Raw genomic sequence first — 24,430 nt, 5'->3', positions numbered from 1 at the left:
TCTGCTTTCCACCCAGCAAGTAGAGTGACCCTCTGAACATAAGAGCCCTCATCCCTGCCCCTGCCCAGGGCTCCCCAGTAGCACCCTGACAGAGCTCTCCACATCCCCCTTGAGGCCTCTCTGCTACCCAGAACCTTCTTCTGGCACAGAGCCACATGGCTAGCCCCCTTGCTTCCTATATGCTTTTCCTTCTTTTGTTCCTCATTGTGTTCCAGTCAGTTTGTTGTTTTGGACACTCACCTTGTCACAGTGTCACCTAGTGCAAGGAACCCTTTCAGCCAGACCAGCAACTATGCCCTTTGACTTTCTCTTTCTCCGTCCAAGAACTCCCTTGCCTTTCTGCCCCTACAGGCCACCTTAGAACCACAACCACCCACTTCTCTCAGGGCCAGCCTGGTTCCCTCCATGGACACGGGATGCGTTCCCTGCGCTCGGGTGCCATATTAGGCCTTAAAATACATCCCACCAAGGATGTGCAGAGCACTGTGGTCAGAGGTATTTGAAATAAATCTTTTCTCTGTGGTATAGTACCAGTTTGATGTATAGTTAAATTCATGTGGTTGTGCTTCCATTCTTCCGTATTAGTAGGGTTTTGTTACCATTTGCTTTTGTTTTCATTTTGGTTATGTAAACTTCCACGTGATTCAGAGAGGTTTTGACTCACGCCAATACCTTACCTCATTCTCACCCTTCCTGGGACTAGAAAGCCCTTCTTCCCTTGTTTCTTCCGTGAGAGGCTGCGGACAGGGTGCGGGCGAGCCGGGGGTGCTCTTTCGCAGCCCTCTCCTGCGTGGCTACCCAGGTTGTAGGCTTAGTGGCAGCCATTCATTCCTTCATCCCTTGCTGGCAGCACTCCCGAGTTGTCTGCAGCATCAGGGCAGGAAACACAATGCCATCACAAATATCATATACCTGTTGTTTTGCATTTCTGGGGTTGTCTCTCTAGGGTAGAGTTTTAGAAAGGATTGCCGCTGATGGCGTTGATACTCTTGGTTGTTTCCAAGAGGCATTGCTGGGGCATGTGGTTTTTTACTTGACCTTATGGTGGTTAAACTATTTGGGGCATATAAATGAGCATTCTGGAGGAGTCAGAGATCTTTCCCGTGGGTGCGGTGTTGTCCCCTGACTCCAGGACTGTCCAGGTTCAGGGAGCAGCCATGGCCTTCAGCAGTGCCCCTCTGGTGGCCTGTGTAGAAGTGGTCATTCCAGTCCATCTACCACTGTGCCTCTGGCAAGCTCCCCTTCGCCCCTCTCAGATGGGGCATACAGGCTACAGACCACACCTACCTTCCCAAGATTCTTCCTCATTTCCTGCTGAGACATTAAGACTGTGAGAATTGAAAACTGAGCTCTGTGCTGTAGCAGTTTAGAGACCCTCACTTCACAGCAGGAAAAGATCCGTGGGCCACGGACTGAATCGGGGTGACCCTGGCAGCCGTGGTTAGAGCCCTGAACTGCTAGGGGATGTCCCAGGATAGGGAGGAACTCAGGAGCAGTTTTGTTTCCAGACCCCTGACCTGAGCCTTTTAGAAAAGGCATGTCCTCATGGTGCCAAGTGAGTCCTGATATGGACCCCCCCTTTGGCAGCTCACCCATATTCTTTGAGTCTGGTTTCCAGGGCGCACCGCAGTGCCTCCACTGGAGTCTCCACAGTGTGAACAAGGGGGAAGTTGCTTGGGGTAGACCAGCCAGGAGGCAATGACCAATACTGACACGAGCCTTGTGGGACAGGGCAGCTCTAGGGCTGAGATACTGAGGACAAGAATAGTCTTATTCTTTTCTAGAATGAATTGCCAAGGGCGCCTGGGTGGCTCAGTTGGGTAAGCGTCTGCCTTCGGCTCAGGGAGTCCCACATCGGGCTCCCTGAGGATCAGGAAGTTTGCTTCTCTCTCTTGACCCTCTCCTGTCTCATGCTCTCTCTCTCTGAAATAAATAAAATCTTTAAAAAAAAAAAAGAATGAATTGCCAAAAGGCCAGCAGACAGCCAGTTCCAAGCCCATGATTCTTTCTGAGCCTCCCCAGCCCGGGTCGTGTTTCTGCCCTCTTAGCCCTGCCCTGAGAACATCATGGCCAGACTCTGATTCCAGGGTCCGGGGCCTCATGGTGGTCATTTCCAGTGCACGCAAGGAAGGGACCCTGCCCCGTGGAGCCAAAGTCCAGGAAAGGAGCCACTCTGTCAGTGCGGGAGAACAGGAGGCGCCCGCCCCGGGGTGGGGAGGTGCACTTCTGTGCCTTCGTCCTTGCTCTTCCCGGGGCGGTCACGTGGTAAGGGAACGTCCGATGATAAAAGTTCATCAGACCCCGGATGGCTTCTCTTCTCACTCCAGAACCCCGGGCAGCAGTTTCTGGTTGCCCTAGTTGGCCAGTGTTTACGTAATGCCTTTGCGATTTCTCTCCCTCTGGGGTGTTGGTACCTATTGTCATGATGAGGAAACTAAGGCACAGGATGTTGAGGTCACTTGCTTGGGCCCATTTTTTAAAATTGCAGAGTCAGGATTTGAGCTCAGGTTGTCTGGCTCCGAAGCTTGTTCTTTCCACAGCACTGTGCTGTGCCCGCCTCCCAAGGGGGCAGTGTGAGGCTCTGTCACCGTCAGTAAGTCATGTTGTGCCCCATGACTGGCTTTTACCAAGCACGCAGTTGAGAGAACTTAAAACTGCAGAAGCCAGAGTCATGCCCAGGCCAGGTCTGCACGCACAGGAGCCGCCGTGTTTTGGGTGGGCAGCCCCCTCTGGCAGTCAGGGGTCTCCTGTGAGCCGTCCGGCCTGCGGGTGCTCAAGCACAGGCTGTAAGGTGGCCCCCTCCACGGCGCTGCACCAGGAAGCCACACGCTGCTTCCACCCAGGAAGGTGTCCCCTGTCCAGGCTGCTTGCTCTCCTGTATGCTAGGAGGGGGACTCCGAGTGGTCACAGGACGGGTCGGGCAAAGCCCCAAGGCCCTAAAGTAATCCATGAAGGGGAGCGGTGGCAGGACCTGGGCAGGCGGGCGGTGGCACGCCCTGCCTGCCTCCGCGCACTTTCTTGAGAAATCCGTGCGCTCCCTGTGGCACTTACATGCTTATTTAACACTTCAGGGAAGAAAAGTCAGAAGACCAGGATCTCCAAGGCCTCAAGGACAAACCCCTGAAGCTCAAAAAGGTGAAGAAGGATAAGAAGGAAGACAAAGAGGGCAAGCATGAGCCCCTGCAGCCCCCAGCTCACCACTCCGCTGAACCGGCAGAGGCAGGCAAAGCGGAGACCTCAGAAGGCTCGGGCTCGGCCCCAGCTGTACCGGAAGCCTCTGCCTCCCCCAAACAGCGGCGCTCCATCATTCGTGACCGGGGACCCATGTATGACGACCCCACTCTGCCCGAAGGTTGGACCCGAAAGCTCAAGCAAAGGAAGTCGGGCCGCTCCGCTGGGAAGTATGATGTGTATTTGATCAAGTAAGTAGGGGCTACTCCCGCCTGCAGAGCAGGGAAGGCTGGGTAGGCAGGAGGTCAGGGACAGGTGCTAAGACACTGGTGCGGATCCCTTAGAGTGGCAGCCCTCTGTTGCTTGTAGATCAAGAAAATGTGTGCGTCTCCCCCTCTTGTGTTGGGGGCTTCAGTAGACCGCTTGAAGACTGCAGCAGGTACATTTGGAACGATGGTGTGCAGAGCTCGCCACCCTGAGTGAGATGGACACAGGGTAGCAGAGTGCGACTTCTCGCCACCAGCCCTTGAGGTCTTATCAGCAGGTAGCAGAGCAGTAGGGCCTCCCCAGGGCCACAGGGAGGACATCAGGAGAGGTCCCCTGAGGACACAAGGCCCTGTTCAGGCCAGACCCGCCACATGTAGTAGCCTGTGCTTGGAAGGCAAGCGGAGCTCTCTGGGTTCCTCCCATTTATTTCCTCACTGGAAAACAGTCAGCTGAGGGGCTCTTCTCGAAACCTATTAAACTTCTCCCCTTCCTGGGAGTCATTCTGTGACGTGTCTTCATGACCCAGGAGAAGTAGGAATTCACAGGGCTCAGTCCGCTCCGTGAGACGTCCTCTCCATCTCTCCTGTGCCTTTCCAGCTGTCACTGGTACGCTGCCCTGCTTTGAGCTGGTCTGCTCATTGGGCATTTTGTGTCCAAACAGCAGCTTCCAAGCCAGAGCTTCAGAGGAGGACTGAATAAGTACATTTCAGTTCTGGCCCTTAGACAATCCAGAAAAGGTTAACAGTTTTGGAAGGACATTTGCAGACAACCTCGTTTGATTCCAACAACTCTGATAAGGGGGAGCGGAGCACTGTCCTGCAGACAGATGAGGAAGCCGATCCCAGAGAGGCTAAGCGCCATGCCCAGGTTCCAGCAAAGGAGTACTCTACTTACGGACCAGGCCCAGGCCCCAGCCAGCAGAGTGGCCCCCCCGGCCTGATGGCTCAGGAGGGTCCCCAGGCCAGGCCCCTTTGGGGGCCAGAGGAGGGGCCTTGGTGGCAGGCGGACCCTCAGGGACGTCCAGGCAGCAGCTGCAGAGCAGCCGGCACCCAGCTGTCCAGTCACTAGAGCACACCCTACAGGTGCCCACCGCCCACCGAGCCAGTCACTTCTTGTGGGACCGTGGCCATGCCCCTCTAGTTTTCGCCTGTTTGGGCTTTTCTCTCATGGGACTCTCATGCAGTCATGTCATCAGGCAGGTCAGTTGCAGAACGTGCTGTCACAGAGTTCACCATCTTATGCTCTGCCCCATCTTTGTACAGTAGCGCGGAAGCTTCTAATCATTCTTTCTGTCTCTCCGTTTGTCCCCACAGTCCCCAGGGAAAAGCCTTTCGCTCTAAAGTGGAGTTGATTGCGTACTTCGAAAAGGTAGGCGACACCTCCCTGGACCCTAATGATTTTGACTTCACGGTAACTGGGAGAGGGAGCCCCTCCCGGCGAGAGCAGAAACCACCTAAGAAGCCCAAATCTCCCAAAGCTCCAGGAACTGGCAGAGGCCGGGGACGCCCCAAAGGCAGCGGCACTGCGAGACCCAAGGCAGCGGCATCAGAGGGTGTGCAGGTGAAAAGGGTCCTGGAGAAAAGTCCCGGGAAGCTGCTCGTCAAGATGCCTTTTCAAGCTTCACCGGGGAGCAGGGCCGAAGGGGGCGGGGCCACCACGTCCACCCAGGTCATGGTTATCAAACGCCCTGGCCGGAAGCGAAAAGCCGAGGCTGACCCCCAGGCCATTCCCAAGAAGCGGGGGCGCAAGCCAGGCAGTGTGGTGGCGGCTGCTGCCGCCGAGGCCAAGAAGAAAGCCGTGAAGGAGTCTTCCATCCGCTCCGTGCACGAGACCGTGCTCCCCATCAAGAAGCGTAAGACCCGGGAGGCCGTCAGCATCGACGTGAAGGAGGTAGTGAAGCCCCTGCTGGTGTCCACCCTGGGCGAGAAGAGTGGCAAGGGACTGAAGACCTGCAAGAGCCCTGGGCGGAAGAGCAAGGAGAGCAGCCCGAAGGGGCGCGGTGGCAGCGCCTCGTCGCCCCCCAAGAAGGAGCACCACCACCACCACCACCACGCGGAGCCCCCGAAGGCACCGGCGCCGCTGCTTCCGCCCCCGCCCCCGCCCCCGCCCGAGCCGCAGAGCTCCGAGGACCCCAGCAGCCCCCCTGAGCCCCAGGACTTGAGCAGCGGCATCTGCAAAGAGGAGGAGATGGCTAGAGCGGGCTCGCTGGAGAGCGACGGCTGCCCCAAGGAGCCGGCTAAGACTCAGCCCGCAGTCGCGACCGCCGGCGCGGCCGCAGACAAGTACAAACACCGAGGGGAGGGAGAGCGCAAAGACATTGTTTCGTCCTCCATGCCAAGGCCAAACAGAGAGGAGCCTGTGGACAGCCGGACGCCCGTGACCGAGAGAGTTAGCTGACTTTCCCCGGCGGATCGCAGAGCAAACCAACAAGATTAAAGGCAGCTGTTGTCTCTTCTCCTTATGGGTAGGGCTCTGACAAAGCTTCCCGATTAACTGAAATAAAAAATATTTTTTTTTCTTTCAGTAAACTTAGAGTTTCGTGGCTTCAGGGTGGGAGTAGTTGGAGCATTGGGATGTTTTTCTTACTGACAAGCACAGTCAGGTTGAAGACCTAACCAGGGCCAGAAGTAGCTTTGCACTTTTCTAAACTAGGCTCCTTCAACAAGGCTTGCTGCAGATACTACTGACCAGACAAGCTGTTGACCAGGCTTCTTAGGGTATGCCTGCACCTCCCCTCCCATCCGACCTCACCCCGCCCCCCCCATGTGGTCATTAGGGACAGCGAGTGCCATTGGTGCCCCCGTTTCCGCTCTCCTCTCCCCGCCAACCCTGCCCCACCCCCACCCTCCGGCTCGCCCGCCTTCCCCATCCCCACCCACACTGGGACAAGGAGGTGTGAGGCAGGAGAGACAGGTGGATCCTTTAGAGAAAAAGACAAGAGATGGCCCGTGGCTGTGGCCCTGCGCGATCTCACCCATGATGGCACAAATCCGGCCCCAGGCCGGTCCCAACCCAAAACTGACTAGGATATTTCACAAGACAGGGAAGTAGCACTTGTTTGCTCCAGCTCTGGCCTGGCTTGGAAGGGGTCAGTCCTTGTGCTGCCGGTGCGGACTGGCCGGAGCCAGGTGAGAGGAAGGCGCAGGGCCACTCTCCAGTGAGTGGCGCGAGAGAGACAGAGAGAGGGAGGGGGTGGGGGCATGGCAGCAACAGGACGAGGCACAGGCAGGCTGGCCCCGGGCTCCTGGGCTTCTCTGGGTGGCGGAGGGCAGTGGGGCCGATGGAATTCCTAGTCACTCCGAGCAGTCTGTGGCTGGTAGGTAGAGGCCTAGTGGGCAAGTTGGGGTGCCAGGGGGAAAGAGGGGAAAAAGTTCTTCCAAAACTTTCCAATTCTACTCCTTTAGGGACAGCTTAGAACTATTTGCACTATTGAGTCTTCATGTTCCCACTTCAAAACAAACATGCTCTGAGAGCAAACGGGCTTGAATTGGTGACACTTTGTCCCTCAAGCCACCAGACGTGACGGTGTTCACAACTACCTGTACCTGCGCTTGTTTTAAAGTGGGCTCAGCACATAGGGTTCCCACGAAGCTCCGAAACTCTAAGTGTTTGCTGCAATTTTATAAGGACTTCCTGATTGCTTTCTCTTCTGTCCTTCCATTTCTGCCTTCTTCCATGCATCTTTTCATTTCTGCCCCTCCTTGTTCGTCCCCTCGGTACTAGGCACCCGCAGCTCCCAGCTTTACCTGAGCTGATGCTGGCCAGCTCAGGCCACCAGATCACACCCTGCCCTTGGCCTTCCCACTGCCAGCTCTAGCCCTAGCCCCACCCCATTTCGAGCCCTGAGGAAGCCCCAGGCTCTGCTGAGTCCTCCTGGCCCTAAGGCCTTGGCCTCTCTGAAGGGCAAGAGGGCGGCAAGGTCTCGCTCTCTTAGGGAGCGCCCTTCCCTTGGGAAGACCTTGGATTCCAGGCCTTCCCAACCTTCCACTCGAGAGAAACAGGCAGGAGAAGTTGGGCAGATTTGGATTTGGGAGCTGAGGGTAGCACAGAGGCCCCCGTGGCCTGCCATAGTCCTCAAGTAGCCCAGCCCTGACCTTGGCCTCAGCCAGGCCCAGCTAGCATAGTGTGGTGCGACGACGCAGCTGATGGGAAGAAATGCAGCTGCCCCAGGCCTGAGCTGCCCCCCCCCCCACCTCTCTGCTCCTGCTGTAAGGTAACCATGAGTTCTCCTCTGGTGGGAGACGTCTGGCTTTGGCTGGAGACTGGGTGGGGCCAGTGTATGACACATGTCCACCTCTGTGCCGGGGGACGGTGTGGGGGCCGAGAGGCTTGGCTTTGCTGTGGGTGTTCATTGCTCAGTCTCCATTTGGGAGCCCGTCCTGCGTTCTGTGTTCAGGAAGTCCTTATCTAGCTGCACATCGTCATCATACTGGTCTGTCCTTTTCTGTGTTTACAGAGATGTCTCTTGTATCTAAATCTGTCCACCTGAGAAGTACCTTATCAAAGTAGCAAGTGAGACAGCAGTCTAATGCTTCCAGAAACACCCACAAGCACGCCCCATGCGAGCTGCCGCCATGAACTGTCAAGTGCGTGTTGTCTTGTGTATTTCAGTTACTGTCCCCTGGCTTCCTTACTGCGGTGTAACCATGAAGGAGTGAAACACCCTAACCGTCCAGCACTTCCTTGCCAGCCCTTAGTGATCAGGAACCATAGCTGACAGTTCCAATCAGTAGCTTAAGGAAAAAACGCGTTTGTCTCTTCCAGAATGGTTAGAAGCAAGGGAGTTTTCCCCCATTCTGTTTGCAGAATCATAGTTGGCCTTTGTAGCATTTTTGTACCCATTTCCTTATTCTGTGAAAGCAAGTCCCACAACCAGACCCGCCCTGCTGTTGGCCCTCTGGGCTTCACTTCTGACTCCTCCCTAGGAAGGGAAGGGGGGTCGGAGGAGGGGGCAAGTCCTTCAGGATCCCTCTTCCTTCAAGGACAAAAGGCTCCTGACCCTGAAGGGGCCTTGCACTCCAGGCACCCACAAAGGATGCCTGTCCATGCGAGTACAGTGTCCGGCCAGTTTGTCCTGGAGATGCTGTCCGTTCGGGTCGGTTGGGTTTTTATGCATTAAACTTAGTCCAGTGGAATAAGTGTCTGGAACCAGTGTCCAGAGCCGGCCTCTCTGTCAGTTCAGTACCGTCTGGTCCTGGGAAGAAGAGTGTGGGGCCCGCCACGCCCCTTTTCCACGTGAGACCATTCAGGGGCTGACTGGGCATTGGTGGTTGAGAGCACAGCTATTCAAGTATCATTTCCTTTTGGCCCAGCCTGACCTTCAGCCCCCTCGCTCCCCAGCTGCTTCTTATAGTTCCAAAGCTGCAGGCAGCCCCTGAGGCTCCTTGGGGCTTTCTCACCCCTCCCCTTTCTTCCACGGTCCCACTTTTTCACCTAATAAAGGCATCACAAGTAAGTCACCATTAAGCAGGTCGCCTTGGTGGTTTGTTACTCTGGCAGGCAGGGGCCCTGCAGCTCCCGTACGACCCTGGTCCTGGGTCAGGTTGACAGGAGGTTGGAGGGAAAGCCAGGCCATGGGATTCTCACCAGCTATGTCCAGCCCAGTTTGGGGGTGTGACCTTGACTTTGTGTGTGCTTGAACATCACGAAGATTGGGGGCATCTTTTAGGGACTGTGTGAAGAATTTAAAAACTAACTAACAGCTTTCAGACGCCTGTTGTAGGGGTAGGTCACAGTCACTTTTGGTCTCCCCAGCCCTGATTCTAGTTGTTAGTTACTACCTCCTCTCCCAACAGAATGCTGTATGCCCTTGAGCTCCTCCCACAATGCCCAGCCCAGCTCTGCCCTGCCCTGCCCATTGGTGGGCCTGCCCTAACCAGTGGAATCGCTGGCCTTGACACTGTAGTGAACCAGGGCACTGAGCCACAGCCAGGCTCAAAGACAGCTCCCTTCCGCTGCTACTCTATTCCCATTATCAGAAGGCACAGGCGACACCTAGAAACGCCCTGTTCCCCAGTCTGTCCGTGCCAAACTACCCAAGGACCTCAGCTCCCGGGAAGGGGAAAGCCGTGGTGGTGGCCCAAGGACACTGGCCACAGCTGGCACCAGGTTTCTACTCCTGAGATCCCCCCCGCCGTGCGGGGATGGGCAACAGTCTGTTCAGGGGCACCATTCCAGGCTAAAGGCTGCAGACGGTGGCACCAGGACCCAGAGCCAGGCCCAAGTTGTCACCTGCTCTTCCGTGCAGCTTTTGGTTGCTGACAGGGATCGTGAACGAAGGTACTAGCGTGCAACAAGCTATGGTGCTTGGGGGGAAAGGAGTTTCTTTAGCTGACAGGACCTCTGGATTTCAGTAACTTAGTGAGCTGCAGCAGCGCAGGAGGGAGCCACAGGTATAACCAGGTGGAGCCTGGCAGCCAGGCTCTGGGCCCCCTTCCTGTGCCCCCTTCCCAGAGCTCTGCACCTGGAGCTCTGGGTGGGCGGAGCCAGGGAAGGTCGCTGGGCTGGTTCTCCTTTTCTAGTCAGTGTTGCTCTGAATTGTTCCCTAATGGGAGTTTCACACACAGATTTTAGGACTGATGGCCCAGCCCTCAGCAGGCGAGCTGCATTTAGAGCCCTGTGGGTGTTTGCCTGGCCGGTTCCCAGAGTCCTGGCTCATGGTGTCGGGGAAGGGGGCAAGCAAGGCAGCGTCGCCTGGCCTGTGGTGGAGCCCCTGCGCCTGCGGCCCCACCGGGTCGCGCTCCTAGTCTTACTCTGTTCCCTGGAAGGGTCCCACCTTTGCTCTCCCCAGCAGTAAACTCGTCCACTCTGGAGGGGTTTGTCGAGTCTCCATTTTTGCGTCTTTCTCTTTCAGATGCTGTTTCAGTCTTTAGAAGAGGCATAGTCTAATTGTTATATACCACTAGGATACTGCCTCCCCCGGGGTCTAAAGTTACATATTAAAGGGGGGAAAGTGAACAACAACAATTCAGAAGGAAAACCTAGACAACATTTGGCAGAAAATTGCATTTCGATGTTTCCGAACGAGTAAGAGCAAGCTTTTGCAAAACTGCCAATCTAAAAATATTTGGAGCTTGGCCTGCCATGTTTGTGCTACAGGAAAAGGGGAGTCCAGCCTGAAGCAGCTGGATCTGAGACTCGGGCCTGTCCTAGCACTGAAGAGCCCCCTGCCTGTGGGGCTGCCTGCCTGGTCCCCCGGCTGTAGAAGCCCCGCGCTTGGTGTGGGAAGCAGTGTCACCAGTGACTCCAAAGGCCTGCGACGTCCTCACCATCCAGCACCACCTGTTTCTTGCTCCTTTCTCATCTCTGCAGGATGTGCCCCAAGTGCTGATTTGGTGGGGAAAAAGGGAGTTCTGACTAGTGTCCCCGCAACTAGGAAGGTGAGGGTGAGGTCTCCCCCTTGGTCTCTGCCTGTCCCCTGAGGACATTCCCCCTGGTCTGCTGTCCTTGGGGCCGAGGGTCTAGGTGAAGTGATGCGCCTTTCTGCACTCAGAGGTGACGACAGAGGCCTGAGCACGTCCTGTGGTGTGTGTCCCCCTCACCCCTCACCAGCGAGAGCCCCTGGGCCAGAGGGAGGCAGGCACAAGAGCAGGCACCCAGACCCTCCCCAAGGGAAGTCCGGCCTTTGAGTCTGGAGAGCATTAGCGAAACTTGCAAATTGCCTTTGCTTCCCTGCCCCCTTCTAGCTTACCTTTTCTCAGGTCCTCAGCAGCGAGACAATGAGATGAAAAGGCCAAGAGGTTTGGCTCCTGCTCACTGGTAGTCCCTCTCCCTTCAGTGTTTGTGTGTCCAGTGACAAAGGTGTTCTTCCTGGTGACCCTGATTATATCCAGTATCTTAGACGCTATACGCATAGGCCTGCTTGGTCTCCTCTATCCCGGGCTTTTGTTTTGCTTTTTAGCTTTGCTTTTAGTTTTTCTGTCCCTTTAATTTAATGCACTGACTAGACACACAGAGCAGTTGAATTTTTATATATATATCTGTATATTGCACAATTATACACTCATTTTGCTTGTGGCTACACACACACACACAAACACCTGTTAAAATTATACCTGTTGCTTAATTACAATATTTCTGATAACCATAGCATAGAACAAAGGAAAATAAAAACAAACAAACAAAAAACAAAACAAAAAAAAAAAACAAAAAAAAAATACCACAAAAAAAAAAAAAAAACTACAAATCTGTCTGCTGGTCACTTCCTCTGTCCAAGCAGATCTGTGGTCTTTCCTCGCTTCTTTCAAGGGCTTCCCTGTGCCAAGCGAAGGAGGCTCCGGGCAGCATCCGGGTTTTGCACTGTTTCTCCCATGCTTGTGAGAGAGGTCCCGGGATGCTGGCGCGGGCGGGTGTAGGAGCGCTTCCTTGCCCTGGCAAATTCGGGAATGTAGCTGGTACCACCTGGCCCCCTGCGACCTCCGCGTGGGGCAGCTGGAGTGCACCAGGGAGGGGCTGGCCTGACCCACCCCCAGCCCTCCCAGGGGCGCAGGCAGAGCGGTCTTGCACAGCCAGCCAGCTCGGCGGGCCTCCCCGCCAGTAGGGCTTCCACTTCGCTGAGGCTGGAGGGCAGATGGGAGGCCCATCACATCTCTGAATGTGTGAGTTGCACCGGGTAGACACCAGGGACCCCACAACCACATACGAGAGTCCACTGGGTCCCCTCTAGGAGGTAGCAAAGACTCCAGAAACACCCTTTCTCTTTTTCCCGATCCTACGAGTAACTGCATTTGCTTTTGTAATTCTTAATGAGCAATACCTGCTAGAGAGTTTAGCCGTAACAGTTCTTTTTGATCATTTTTTTAAGTAATTAAAAAACACCAAAAAAAAACCAACCACCACCACCACCCAGAAACTCATTCTTCCAAAGCAGAGAGCATTATAATCACCAGGGCCAAAAGCTTCCCTCCCTGCGTCGTTACTTCTTCTGAGGCCTGAACCAAAAGAGAAACACTCGTAAGCCGTTCGGGTGGCCAGGCTGCCCGCGTGCCCCTCGGAGGACCCGAGCTGGGGCAGCCTCTGGGCCCAGTCTGGGGCCCGCTCCCGCCTGCGCTCAGTATTAGCAGTGCGTCGCCGTGTCCTTGCCCGCCCAGCCCGGGACGGGGGCGGAGGAGGCGAGGAGGCCGTTGCTGCTGCTGCTTGCCGCTAACAGGTGGGTGTCCGCATGTGTCCACGGGTGCGCTCTCTGACTGAGATCCGAAATCGGCGCCCAACTTAGCCTCACCCGGTGACCTCCTGCCCGCCTGGACGGAGCAGGGCCCACCCAGTTGAGTGTTTCTGGGGAGCCGGACGGTGGAGTGCAAAAAGGCTTGCAGAACTTGAAGCCTGCTCCTTCCCTTGCTACCAAGGCCTCCTTTTCCGTTCGATTTGTCACTGCTTCAATCAATAGCGGCCGCTCCAGAGTCAGTAGTTGCTGAATATTTGACCAAATATCACCAGGACTGTTACTCAGTGTGTGCCGAGCCCTCTCGTCGCGCTGGGCTCCCGTGTACCCGGACACTGTAGCGTGTGCTGTGTCGTACACGTGTTTGCCCTCCTCTCCTCCCTCATCCTTCCATCATTTCTTCCGGGGCTTTTCTGTTTGGGTTTGGTTTGGTTTTTATTTCTCCTTTTGTGTTCCAAACATGAGGTTCTCTCTACTGGTCCTCTGAACTGTGGTGTTGAGGCTTATATTTGTGTAATTTTGGTGGGTGAAAGGAAATTTGCTAAGTAAATCTCTTCTGTGTTTGAACTGAAGTCTGTATTGTAACCATGTTTAAAGTAATTGTTCCAGAGACAAATGCTTCTAGACACCTTTTCTTTACAAACAAAAGAATTTGGAGGGAGGGGATGGTGACCGAGATGAGAGGGGCTGTCCTTCTTCCACAGGAGGGGAGATCCGAAGAGGTGACCCCGGCCCCGAGCAGCCAGATGCCACCCGAAGTAATTAAGCCTAAGCCAACGGACCAAACAGCTGATGTGTTGCCATTTTCAAAGTCAGAGCAAAACCAGGTTTTGTTCCACCCAGTGGATTCTGTTGCCTTTCCCCCAACTCCCGAGATTATTAGCATCATCATTATTTTTAAGGACAGACGAGGTTGATGTTCCTTCAAAGGGAGACAGGAGGGGTGTGACAGAGCCGACCTTGCCTCAGTGGGAGAGGCATAGGGCAGGCCTGAGGAGCAGAGCTCAGGATACAGGTGGCCGTCTACCTGGAGACCTCCGCTGTGGCCACAGGTCCGGTGTATGTTGACAGGACCGATGGGCCACTCTCCACCTGACGCAGCTCCTCCTGGACGGGCCAGGTGGTGGGCGGTACCGTTCAGGACAACCCCCCATCACATCCCACCCAGTCCCAGAGTACACAACAGTAACGTGACCTCTAGATTCTTCACCGTCCTGGGTGATGGGACAGTGGTGGAGGGGTGCACTCTCTTTGCTGCCATCTGATCCCCAGCACAATTTGGACATGAGAAACCCCACTTCCCTTCTCCTGGCCAAAGCAGATCCTTCTGAGAAAAGCCATTACCCCCACCAGACATTGTTTTGGGCTCACAGAACAGGGACATCCCTGTCCCCTGTCCCTCTCTGCTCGCCCCCCCCCCCCAAGGCGAAGACAGTGCTGACTCTCATGAGTATTTGCACATGGGTTTAGTATCAGGAAGGACCAGGCAAGGTGGCTGCTCCCCCCCCGAGTCACAGGGACACTGGCCACTCTAGACAGAGGGGCTCTAGCTCAGAAGCCCGGTGAGGGTGGGAGAGAGGTGTGTGCGGGATAGGGAGCAGCCTAGGACAGACTTGGCTAGAGATGGCTCCAAAGCCCTCCATCACATTCACCTTCAGTTTTTGTGTTTTGGGACAATTACTTTAGAAAATAAGTAGGTCGTTTTAAAAACAAAAAATATTGATTGCTTTTTTGTAGTGTTCAAAAAAAGGTTCTTTGTGTATAGCCAAATGACTGAAAGCACTGATATATTTAAAAACAAAAGGCAATTTATTAAGGAAATTTGTACCATTTCAGTAAACCTGTCTGAATGTACCTGTATACGTTTCAAAAACACCCCCCTCCCACTGAATCCCTGTAACCTATTTATTATATAAAGAGTTTGCCTTATAAATTTACATAAAAATGTCCGTTTGTGTCTTTTGTTGTAAAATCAAGTGATTTTTTTCATAAGGTTCTTTTACTATTTGAAAAGATGGGCAGCACGCAGTTTTATTTTATTTTTGTAAGTTTTTTAATACGTGTGAAAGCAAAGAATACTCAGCATGCCTTTCTAAGTGACGCGTTTGCACCTTTTGTTGGGAAGTACTGTATCCTGTGCTGTTAGCATTCTCGATAAATCTCTCTGTGAAAGTGACTCAAGGTCTGGGCTTTCATTATCAGCTCACAGGACAGCCTGCTGCTGTGTTTCCGGATTCCGTCCGGCTGTCCCTGAACACCACCAGCCGCTCTCAGGACTGTCTTGGGAGGCAAGACCAGCCTGCTCCACACCCTTACTGCCTCCCCTTGGCTTCCAAGGCTACCTTCGTAGGCACACTGCTGCCGCATGTCATGGGGAGCTCTGGGGTGGCAGGCTGGGAAGGACCTGGCACAGGCTTGGCTGCCGAGCCCCAGGGCCGGAGGCCAGCGCGCCTCGGCCACCCTGCACAGCTACACAAGTGCCCCGCTCCAGGGGGCAGTGGCAGGGTGCCCCCTCTGTCCAGGTGCTTTTGGCTGTCTGGCCCCTGGACCTCTAACCTGACACCTTCCCGTGGCCTCTGCTCACCAGGCCCCTTGCCCAGAGGGGTCGCTGTCATCACTGTGGGGTTTGCAGACCTTTTGCCAACCTGGCACTCAGGAGCTGCCTGCCCGGCCACAGCTGTTCCCAGCAGGCAGAAGGAACAAGCGCTCAGAGGCCAGCATCACAGGAAAACAAATGCGGGCACAGCCGCTAGAAGGTGCACTCGAACGTCCTGGCTTTGAAGGTTAAAACAAAGGGTTGGCATTCGACCCATGTGTATTGGGCATGTGTCGCGTGCCAGGCCCGTCTTGGGAGCTGCTGTCCCGCTGGGAGCGAGGACAGAGGCGCGACCCCGCTAGAGCTGCGGGCGTGCGAGCGTGCTCCCTGCCCGAGCCCGAGTCCGCGGTCTTCGTCAAGGCCGTGCCCGCGCGAAGCCGCTGGGGCCAGGGTGGGACCTGCCATGGCTCTGGCTTCCGGGGAGAGAGGCTCCCGTGGAGGCCCAGCTTGAGAAGACAGCCTTCCCGAAGGGGAGCCCTCTGGGGCCAGGATGGAGGGGGCGGGTGGTGAGTGAAGGAGACCCGTTGCCATGCAAGCGCTCGTCCGACTGGACCAACAGAAGACGAAGGTCCTGTGGCTGCTCGGTGGGTTCTTCCCGGGGGTCCTCAGGGGAGGAGGGCGTCGTGGGAGCAGTGGGCTGGGGGAAGGATGGACTCCAGAGACGTTCGGGGAAACGGCCGGGTAACGGGGCTGTGGGAATGGAGGAGCGGCCGGGCGCTGCGGGTGGCCAAGAGGGCGTCAGACAGGCTAGGAGCGCACGCGGCGCCCGGGAGGCCGGAGCCCGCTGTCCTCACGGGCGGGGAGGGCCCCCGGAGCCGGAAGCACGACGCGGGAGGGAGGAAGCGGAGAAGCCGAAGGCCTGTCTTCAAGAGACGTAAACCCGTTTTATGCGCTCGTGGGAAGAAGGCACCAAAGAAGGAAAAGTTGCAAACACCGCAAAGCGCCAACACTTGCTGGAGCAGGGGCCTGGGGTGGAAAAGATGCGATGCGAGGGGCGGAGGCGGCGGCCAACAGCGCTCTGAGCCGGGGCAGCCCGCCGTCCCAGCTTCCAGATGGTTCTCCCTGCACCCGGCCTCAGGGCCAGCCAACAGGGATAGGACGCGGCCGTGACCCACGCCTGACCCTGCCCGGGATCTCTGACAATGTCCGCTGCCTCCCGAAAGAAGCCCGAGAGTTTATAAGGAGGCGGCCCAGGGCGCCCGCCAGGCCCGGCTCGAGCCCTTTCCGGAACGTCCCGGCCCTTGCCATGCCCTTTGCCCCGGTGCTCGGATCCACGCTCCTCCACCCCTCAGAGTCCCGCTCAGGCGGCCCCTCCTCCGAGAAGCGCGCCTCGCCGCCCAACCGGACCGAGGGGCGCGGCCTTCGCGGGGAGAAACCGCGCGCGGCGCCCCCGTGCGGCCGAGGGCCGGGGTGGAAAACGGCGGCCGCCGAGGGCAAGATGGCGGCGGCCCCGGGCCCCGCCCCTTCCGTCTCGCGGGACGCTGCACGAGGCCGGCTTAAAGGGGAAGTGAGTCAGTGTCCGCGGACCCGGCCGGCCAAGGCCCGCGCCCGCCGCGGCCTCCAGAGGCCCGGAGAGGCCCCGAAAGGCCCTGGCCCTGCGGCGGCGGCGGCCATGGCCGGTGGGCCGGGGCCGGGAGACCCCGCGGCCCCTGGCACCCAGCACTTCTTGTACGAAGTGCCTCCCTGGATCATGTGCCGCTTCTACAAAGTGATGGACGCCCTGGAGCCCGCCGACTGGTGCCAGTTCGGTGGGTGGCGGCGGGCGGGCTGACGCTGGGACGGGGGAGGGGCGCGCTGGTCCCGGGCGCCCAGACTTGACGCCTCCCGGCCCGCAGCCGCCCTGATCGTGCGCGACCAGACGGAGCTGCGGCTGTGTGAGCGCTCCGGACAGCGCACGGCCAGCGTCCTTTGGCCCTGGATCAACCGCAACGCCCGCGTGGCCGACCTCGTGAGCATCCTCACGCACCTGCAGTTGCTCCGCGCTCGGGATATCATCACAGCCTGTGAGCGCCCGGCCCCGGGGAACCCCGGGACCCCGGTCTGGGGCCGGAGCCTGCCACGGGGCCCCTCCCTCCCCCACTCCCCCCCCACCCCCCCACCCCCGCCACCTAGCCCTAACTGCCCTTCTCTTCCCATGTGTCCCAGGGCACCCTCCTGCCCCTCTCCTGCCCCCCAGCACCAGCACCCCGAGGCCTAGCAGCCCCCCTGCACCCTGTGAGGCCAAGGTCCCCCGCCCCCGGAAGTTGTCGACGTCAGCCGCCACAGTCCCCTCCCCAGGTAAGAGGGCCCGGGTGTCGGCCTTGATGGACCTTTGGAAAGGGCCACCTTGACCATGCTCTGTGCCTGCCTCTCACTGGTAACTTTATGAAGCTTTTCCAGACTCCCAGACCCATTCTGGGGCTGAGCTCGGTCCTGTCCCAAGCCCTGCCTCCCGCCAGCAACCACCACCACCATACCCAGCCCCTTCCTCCACCAAGGTAGGTTGGTGCTGCCCCCAGGGAAAGATTCAAGACAAGGAGCAAAACAGTGTAGACTGTGGGTACCCCAGCCAGCCTAACAGGGCCAGCCAGGAGGCAGCTGGGCTGGGGGGCACTTGTGACTTTAAGACCGCAGGAATAACAAAGGACCTCACCTGATCCAGGATCTTTGCCCACAGCCTAACCGGGAGAGCCCAGTGTCCCCCCTGCAGGGAGCCCAGGCCTCTCCCTTTTGCTGGCCCCTCAGTGAGATCTCCCAGGGCACCCACAACTTCTCAGAGGAGCTGAAGATCGGAGAGGGTGGCTTCGGGTGTGTGTACCGGGCGGTGATGAGGAACACGCCGTACGCGGTGAAGAGGCTAAAGGAGGTGGGTGTACCTTCCCCGCGAAGGCCCTGGCAGGTCATTGACAGACCCTCGCTTTCTGGTTCTTCTCCTCTGCTTCCCCACGTACCTCCTTCAGCGCTCTGACTGCCCAGTTCAAGGTTCCCAGCCCCTTGGTGGTTCTGGGCCCGGGGCAGGAGCCAGTGAGAGTGGCCACCAGGCCTGGGCTACTGGAGCTTCACGCCGCCTCTCCGCTCTCGTTTGCCGGGGGCTGCAGGGGGCGGACCTGCCGTGGGTCGCAGTGAAGCAGAGCTTCCTGACGGAAGTGGAGCAGCTGTCCCGGTGAGTCTGGGGCACCCCTCCTGGCTACGGGCGGAGGGAGAACCGGGTCAGGGCCCCAGAGCCCACCAGGCCCGGCCCACCCCCACAACCAGCTGGAAAGCATGGCGGAGGCTGGGGGCCAGAGTGCTCAGGTCCTGCTTTTCCAAGCAGGTTCCGTCACCCCAACATCGTGGACTTTGCTGGTTACTGTGCTCAGAGCGGCTTCTACTGCCTCGTCTATGGCTTCTTGCCCAACGGCTCCCTGGAAGACCGCCTCCACTTCCAGGTAGCCGTCCGTGGCGGGGCCCCCTTCCCGGGGCCCACAGCACTCTCAGCGCCTGGCTGAAGCGGGGTGCATGGCCTGGGCTCTCGGGCCCTGTGAGCTGATCCTGCCAGCGGGCAGGGGCCGGGCCCCAGGCTTGGACCCGAGGCGGGCCGCCCGATTCACCTGGCACCCTTCCCGTGCTCTCCCCTGGGCCGTTCCCGCAGGCCTGGGAGCCTGGGTCGTGCTGCCTCTGACAAGGGGGTTATGGACTCAGGGCCCCGATTCATGCCCCTTCATTTTACTAGCAGAGTAGCTGGGGGGTCTTGTCAGCGTGGCCCTCGAGGACGGGGGGCAGTGGCCAGTGAGCCGCCCTGTCTGGACCTGAAGCTGACCTTCCTCTGGCCACGCATGTGCAAGCCACGAGGGCCGGCAGCGGTACGCAGGGCATTTCAGCTCTTGGGGCAAGCGTGCTATGCCGGGGGGAGCCAGAGAGAATGCCTCTAACACCATCCCGGTCGCCCCAGGGAGAAGGAAGAGCACCCTGAGTCCCGGTGCCTCCGGGAAGCACAGTGCTCGTTCCTACAGAGCAGCGCAGTAGCTCGGGGCCCGCCTCCTGGGGAAGCGGCTCCTGCAGACTTTACTCCTTGTTTCCCAGAAGAGGAAAGTGAGACCCAGAGAATGAAGCGGCTTGTGTAGAAGCCACAGTGACAGGTGGAAGGAGAGTCCGGGTCAAGGAACCACGGCCTCACAGCCTCTCCTGTGCCCTTTGCTTGCTCTGCCGCTCTAGACCCAGGCCTGCCCCCCACTCTCCTGGCCTCAGCGACTGGACATCCTTCTGGGCACAGCACGCGCCATTCAGTTCTTACATCAGGACAGCCCCAGTCTCATCCACGGGGACATCAAGAGGTGAGGAGGAGACAAAGCCAGGCCCTCGGGGCCTCTGAGCGCCGTGAGGATGGAGGCTGTGGCAAGGGAATGATGTTCCCAAACCTTCTGCCAGCAGGCAGCAGAGGCCCTTGCCCTCTGAGTCCCAAGGAGCCCTGCTCTGGGTGTCTCCCATGAGAGCAGGCCCGCCCTCTCCCGCTGGAGGCCGAGGTGAGGGAGGGGGTGGAACCCTGAGGCCTGGGACAGCAGAGCTGGGGGCCCTGGGTCACTGAGCACCTGCAGTGGGACAGGTGTGGAAGCAGAGGTCAAGGACGGGCGTCCCGCCCCTCGGCGAGCAGGGACTGAACCGTGTGAGGGAGCCCCCCATTAGCTGGGCCACCCCGAGTCCGGTGCTGTCAGGGCCCAGCAAGCATGGGCTGCGGAGCTGCCCAGGACTGACCTGACCCTGTTCCTTCCCTCCCCAAGTTCCAACGTCCTCCTGGATGAGAGACTGATGCCCAAGCTGGGAGACTTCGGCCTGGCCCGCCTCAGCCGCTTTGCGGGGGCCAGTCCCGGCCAGAGCAGCACAGTGGCCCGGACGCAGACCGTGCGTGGCACCCTGGCTTACCTTCCCGAGGACTATGTCAAGACGGGGAGGCTGGCCGTGGACACAGATACCTTCAGCTTTGGCGTGGTGAGCACCTGGCCCCTTTCCTCGGCAACGCAAAGACAGGAGGGCCTGGATCATTCCGTAGCGGACCAGAGGCCAACCCGGCAGCAAGCTGACAGGAGCCTTGGCTCTGGGGCCCCTCTGCCCCTGACACGGCCCTCCCGCCCCGTGGGGCACTGCCTGCATCTCGTTTCCGGTTTGCAGTTTTGCAATCCTTTTCCTCACGTGAGCCCTCCAAACCACTGTCCTGATCTGCTCGTCCGAGGGCTGTGCCCATCAGCCTCGGTGGCCTCTTCGGGCCTGGCTGCCCCACCAGCCCACAGCCCCCCCCCCCACACGGGGCCCTCCCTGCTGCGGCCCCGGAAGCCACCGCCACACCCTCTGTCCTGCCCTCCCCAGGTAGTGCTGGAGACCCTGGCTGGCCAGAGGGCCGTGAGGACGCATGGTGCCCGGACCAAGTACCTGGTGAGCGTCCTGAGGTGGGGCAGGGACTGGAGAGGGAGGCAGGCGGGCGGAGGGGGTGGGAGTGGGGAGCGAGGCAGGGAGGCAGAGGGGAGAGGGAGGCAGGCAGGCAGGGAGAGGGGGTGGGAGGAGGGAGAGAAGCAGGGAGGGAGGCGGGAAGCGCTACTCCCGATAACCAACAGGTGCAGCCCTGGAGGGTGGAATGATCTGGAATCAGTGCCCCACAGAAGCCAGCCTCGGCTACTGCTGACTCATCTATGAAAGTAGGCAGGGCTCCAAGCAGCTTCCCTTGACCTTGCTGAGGAAAAACCTGTCTGTCTGCTGCAGACGCTGGGGCCTTTCCAGAATCCACCTGGGCTGGGAGAGGGGAAGGGGCCATCCCGGCAGGGCCATCCCGGGGGCTCCGGGGCCAGAAGCTGCAGTGGCAAACAGAACACAGGGCCCTGGGAGAGGCTGTGGGGGGAAATGGGGCTACCCCCACCCCGTCGCTTCTGTCTGCCTCTCTGTGGGCCGAGGTGGCGCGGGCTCTAGTCCCAGCCTGATGGTGCTCCGCGCTGGGCCCGCTCTGCCACTTGCGAACAGACCCTGGGCGCGTGCCGGGAGCGCGGCGTACAGCACCGGCTCCCTACGGTCCAGGCCCCGCGCCGTCTTCTGCTCCCTCCCGGGCTCGGGGCTGTGTGTGTCCGGGAGCGCGTCTCGGGGGCTCTGGGCTGGAATCGGGGAGCCAGCCGGTGGCTGTCTGCGTCCGTCTGCGCGTCTCGTGTGCGTTGCTGAGCCAGCTCGGGCCGCTCTCCTCGTCGTAGCTGCCCCAGGGCTGCGTGCCGGGTCCCTCCGGGTCTGTCTTTGGGCCTCTTTGCATCCTTCCCATTTCGTCTCCATGCCGGGGCCAAAGCGATGTCTCAGAGACAAAACGAGATCGTGGCAGCCCATCCGCTTTCCCACTGTGCTTGGGAGGAAGGCCCAGTCCCTTAATGTGGCCACTAGCCCCCAGGTCCTGCCACCACCAGCCTTCTCTCTGTCCCCCAGACTCAGCCAGCTCCCCACTGCCTGCCCCAGGGCCTTGGTTTGAGCCTTTCCTTCTGCCTGAGAGGCCACCCCCTGACCCAGGTGCTTCCTCCTTCATCTCAAAAGCCAGCATGGCCTCCAGCCTCATTTGCGCCCGTGGGTACCTCTCTGCGGGGTGTTCCCTGTCCTCTTTGGCTCTGACCTCTGGCTGGTTTGTGCCTTCAGATCCCAGCTCCCAAGTGACCACTTGCTCGGGCCCCAGTCAGAAGCCCCGTGGCCCGTCTGTTTTGCTTTCCCGTTGCCTTAGAGGCTTGTTGGTGTCTCTGCCGCACCGGGAAGTCAGCTCTCCGAAGGTGGGCCCCGGGGCGCTCTACCACTGGCTCCCAGGGGCCTGGGGCAAAGCTGGGCACACGGTGGGTGCTTCATCAATCTCAGAAAGGACCACAGGAGTCAGCGATGAGAGCCTGGGGAAGAGGGCTGGAGGCATGCCCACCCAGGGATAGCTGAGCTCACAGGATCTGTCCCACAGAAGGACCTCGTTGAAGAAGAGGCTGAGGAGGCCGGGGTGACTCTGAAAAGCACCCGGACCACAGTGCAAGCGGGTCTGGCCACAGATGCATGGGCTACCCCCATTGCCGCCCAGATCTGTAAGAAGCACCTGGACCCCAGGCCTGGCCCATGCCCGCCCGAGCTGGGGCTGGCCCTGGGCCACCTGGCTTGCTGCTGCCTGCACCGCCGGGCCAAGAGGAGACCCCCCATGACCCAGGTAGCCCTGGGAGGAGGTGGGGGTAGGGAGGGAAAGCCACTGAGACCGGCTGCCCATGGCAGGGGGTGGCTGTCAGAAACCCCAGGTTTCGGGTGCTACCCAGGCACCTGCCACACCGCTTCCTGGGGACAGAGTCTCCAGACGTTTTTAGCACGCTCTTCAGTTCTGCTTGGGGTGGCTGGAGCCCCTCGCCAGACCCCACCTGGGAGATGGAGAGGAGCAGAGGGCTTTTACTGGGCCCCCTTCGGGGCACTCCAGTGCCACTGCACCTGCGTTTTCTCTGGCCCCCGCCCGAGCGCCGCTTCTTCCCTCTGACGCTAGGGCAGCTGGGAGGCTCTGTGTGAGGGCAGTAGGGCCGTGAATTTGCTTTCCAGAAGACGGACAAAAGCCACGCTCAGTCCTTCGCTTTAGTGGCCAGTGACTTCTTGGCAGTCTTTGCGACGTGGATAAAAAGCCCCGAGGTCCCCGGGTGGCCCAGAGCTGCCCTGTGGTAGGACGGCAGCATGCTGGGGCAGGGCCCTGTCCCGCCCTGAGAGTCCCTTCTCCCCCCACAGGTGTATGAGAGTCTAGAGAAGCTGCAGGCGGTCGTGGCAGGACCTGTCCCGGAGCCCGATTCTGCTGGCCGCAGCCCCTCTTCCCCGCAGGAGAACTCCTACATTTCCCAGCCCAGCAGTGCCCCGTGTGGTGCCAGCCCCCCGGAGCCCCGGGCGCTCCCCTCGGGAGCACCAGCCCAGGCCCCAGAGTGGCTCCAGAAGGGCCCCAACCAGCCCGTGGAGAGTGATGAGAGTGTGTCCGGCCTGTCTGCCGCCTTGCATTCCTGGCGCCTGACCCCGAGCTGCCCCCCAGACCCGGCCTGGCCAGGCAGCGCAGGGCAAGAGGCCACCGCGTGGGCCCCGACACCCCTGGGGAAGGCCAGCTGGACCCAGGAGTCGAGCTGGGGGAGTGGCCCGGGGCTGCAGCTGACAGCTATGGAAGGTAGCTGGGGACAGGTGCCGGGAAGAGGGACCAGGGGCCTCTCTTGGTGACAGTCCCCACACCCCACCCCCAGTCTGTCCTCAGCAAGCTCTGGGCCTTGACCTCCAGGTGGGTGACAAGAGGCCAGGAGCTCACTTCCTGAAAGCCAGGAACAAGGAAGGCTTTGTTCAGGGCCAGGTTCCCGGCCTATCCGGGAGCCGGGGCAGCAGTGCGGCCCCTTCCAGGCCTTTCCTGCAGACACGGCACAGAGGACTTCTGTCCCAAAGGGGCGGAAGTTGAGCTGGGGGCTGGGAAGAGCTGCGAGGCCAGCAGCGGCTCGGAGGAGCTCCCAGGGCCCGTGGCACAGCACCCCCCAAGCTGAGACGGTGCTCTCTCCGCCCCAGGATCGCTCCTGAGCAGCTCGGTGGCCTCGCAGCCGCCGCAGATCATCATCAACCCGGCCCGACAGAAGATGGTGCGGAAGCTGGCCTTGTACGAGGACGGGGTCCTGGACAGCCTGCAGCTGCTGTCATCCGGCTCCCTCCGAGGTAGCCTGGGACTAACTCCAGGGCCGCCCGGCCCGCTTCCTCCTGACTGGCGAGCAGCACAGCGTCTGTTCCCTGAGGGTGTGGGGCAGCTCCAGGGCAGCGGGGCTATCCCCCCGCTTGGGGACAAGGCCTTGTGGGAGCCTTCTCAACTCCTCCCGACAGCAACACCTTCCCTTAGCCTAGGGTGCCAGTCCCCCCTCCAGTTGCTTCCAGAACATGCGAAGCTCCAGCAGGTACTTTCCCTTCCAGGTGGCCTTTGAAGAAGTGCTCAGGAACAGGAACTCCTGATCGCACAGATGCCCCGGGCTGAGAGCGAGGCCTGGCCGGGCCCTGGGCCCCGCCTCCTGGCAGCTGGGGCATCGCCCTTGCGTGCTCACTGGGCCCTTGTGTGCTAACCGGCGGCCCTTCCTTCCACAGGCTCAGGTGTGGGACCCCAAGGCAGGCCTGGGCCCGAGGAGAGTGACGAGTTTCAGAGCTGATCTGTTCACGCGGCGGATAACCCAAGCCTGGAAGCCGAAGTTCTCATAGTCGGGAAGTTCTCATGCTCTCCCGAGTCCTCAGCAGCCGGGGGGTGGGGGGCG

At 59.3% G+C, this 24,430-nt stretch overlaps 2 protein-coding genes across 9 annotated transcripts in view; both read left to right on the top strand.

Moving 5' to 3' along the window:
- The window catches only part of MECP2 (methyl-CpG binding protein 2), a 62,562-nt gene extending 53,658 nt beyond the window's left edge, over positions 1 to 8,904 (top strand). Inside the window, exons 1-3 of one of the 2 annotated variants that reach the window (XM_059156425.1) lie at positions 3,339 to 3,422; positions 4,752 to 4,806; positions 4,916 to 8,904. In XM_059156425.1, the coding sequence (XP_059012408.1) occupies positions 5,044 to 5,835 (792 nt within the window). In that variant the 5' untranslated portion in view covers positions 3,339 to 3,422; positions 4,752 to 4,806; positions 4,916 to 5,043 and the 3' untranslated portion in view covers positions 5,836 to 8,904. Of the gene's footprint in view, positions 1 to 3,071; positions 3,423 to 4,751 lie in introns of those variants that run through there. The other variant, XM_059156424.1, reaches the window with a different exon arrangement.
- Positions 8,905 to 15,564: 6,660 nt separating this feature from the next.
- On the top strand, positions 15,565 to 24,426 carry IRAK1 (interleukin 1 receptor associated kinase 1). 7 transcript variants are annotated; one of them, XM_059156553.1, is made up of 14 exons: positions 15,565 to 15,778; positions 17,030 to 17,197; positions 17,340 to 17,471; positions 17,565 to 17,671; positions 17,836 to 18,039; positions 18,272 to 18,336; positions 18,487 to 18,601; positions 19,368 to 19,486; positions 19,931 to 20,138; positions 20,514 to 20,579; positions 22,111 to 22,347; positions 22,902 to 23,322; positions 23,706 to 23,849; positions 24,267 to 24,426. In XM_059156553.1, exons 1-14 carry the CDS (start codon positions 15,724 to 15,726, stop codon positions 24,326 to 24,328), a joined length of 2,103 nt encoding a protein of 700 aa, XP_059012536.1. In that variant the 5' UTR covers positions 15,565 to 15,723; the 3' UTR covers positions 24,329 to 24,426. The 7 variants fall into 7 exon arrangements, 6 of the variants coding, with proteins under 6 accessions (XP_059012536.1, XP_059012537.1, XP_059012533.1 ...); XM_059156550.1 differs by lacking the exon at positions 15,565 to 15,778 and adding an exon at positions 16,604 to 16,942 and having other exon boundaries at positions 17,574 to 17,671; XM_059156552.1 differs by lacking the exon at positions 15,565 to 15,778 and adding an exon at positions 16,606 to 16,942 and having other exon boundaries at positions 17,574 to 17,671; positions 17,851 to 18,039.
- Positions 24,427 to 24,430: the final 4 nt, after the last annotated feature.

The sequence above is a fragment of the Mustela lutreola genome, chromosome X, assembly GCF_030435805.1.
Source record: "Mustela lutreola isolate mMusLut2 chromosome X, mMusLut2.pri, whole genome shotgun sequence".
In the NCBI taxonomy this organism is placed as follows: domain Eukaryota; kingdom Metazoa; phylum Chordata; class Mammalia; order Carnivora; family Mustelidae; genus Mustela; species Mustela lutreola.
Note: the sequence above shows the minus strand (reverse complement) of the source record. Positions and strands in the feature narration are given on the sequence as shown.

Excerpts from the sequence above, each read along its gene's own strand:
- IRAK1 (XM_059156549.1), top strand. The coding sequence starts at position 16,633 with ATGGCGGCGGCCCCGGGCCCCGCCCCTTCCGTCTCGCGGGACGCTGCA. Across the intron at positions 23,323-23,705 it reads GCAGCTGACAGCTATGGAAG|GATCGCTCCTGAGCAGCTCG; the intron begins GTAGCTGGGGAC and ends TCTCCGCCCCAG. Across the intron at positions 23,850-24,266 it reads GTCATCCGGCTCCCTCCGAG|GCTCAGGTGTGGGACCCCAA; the intron begins GTAGCCTGGGAC and ends TTCCTTCCACAG.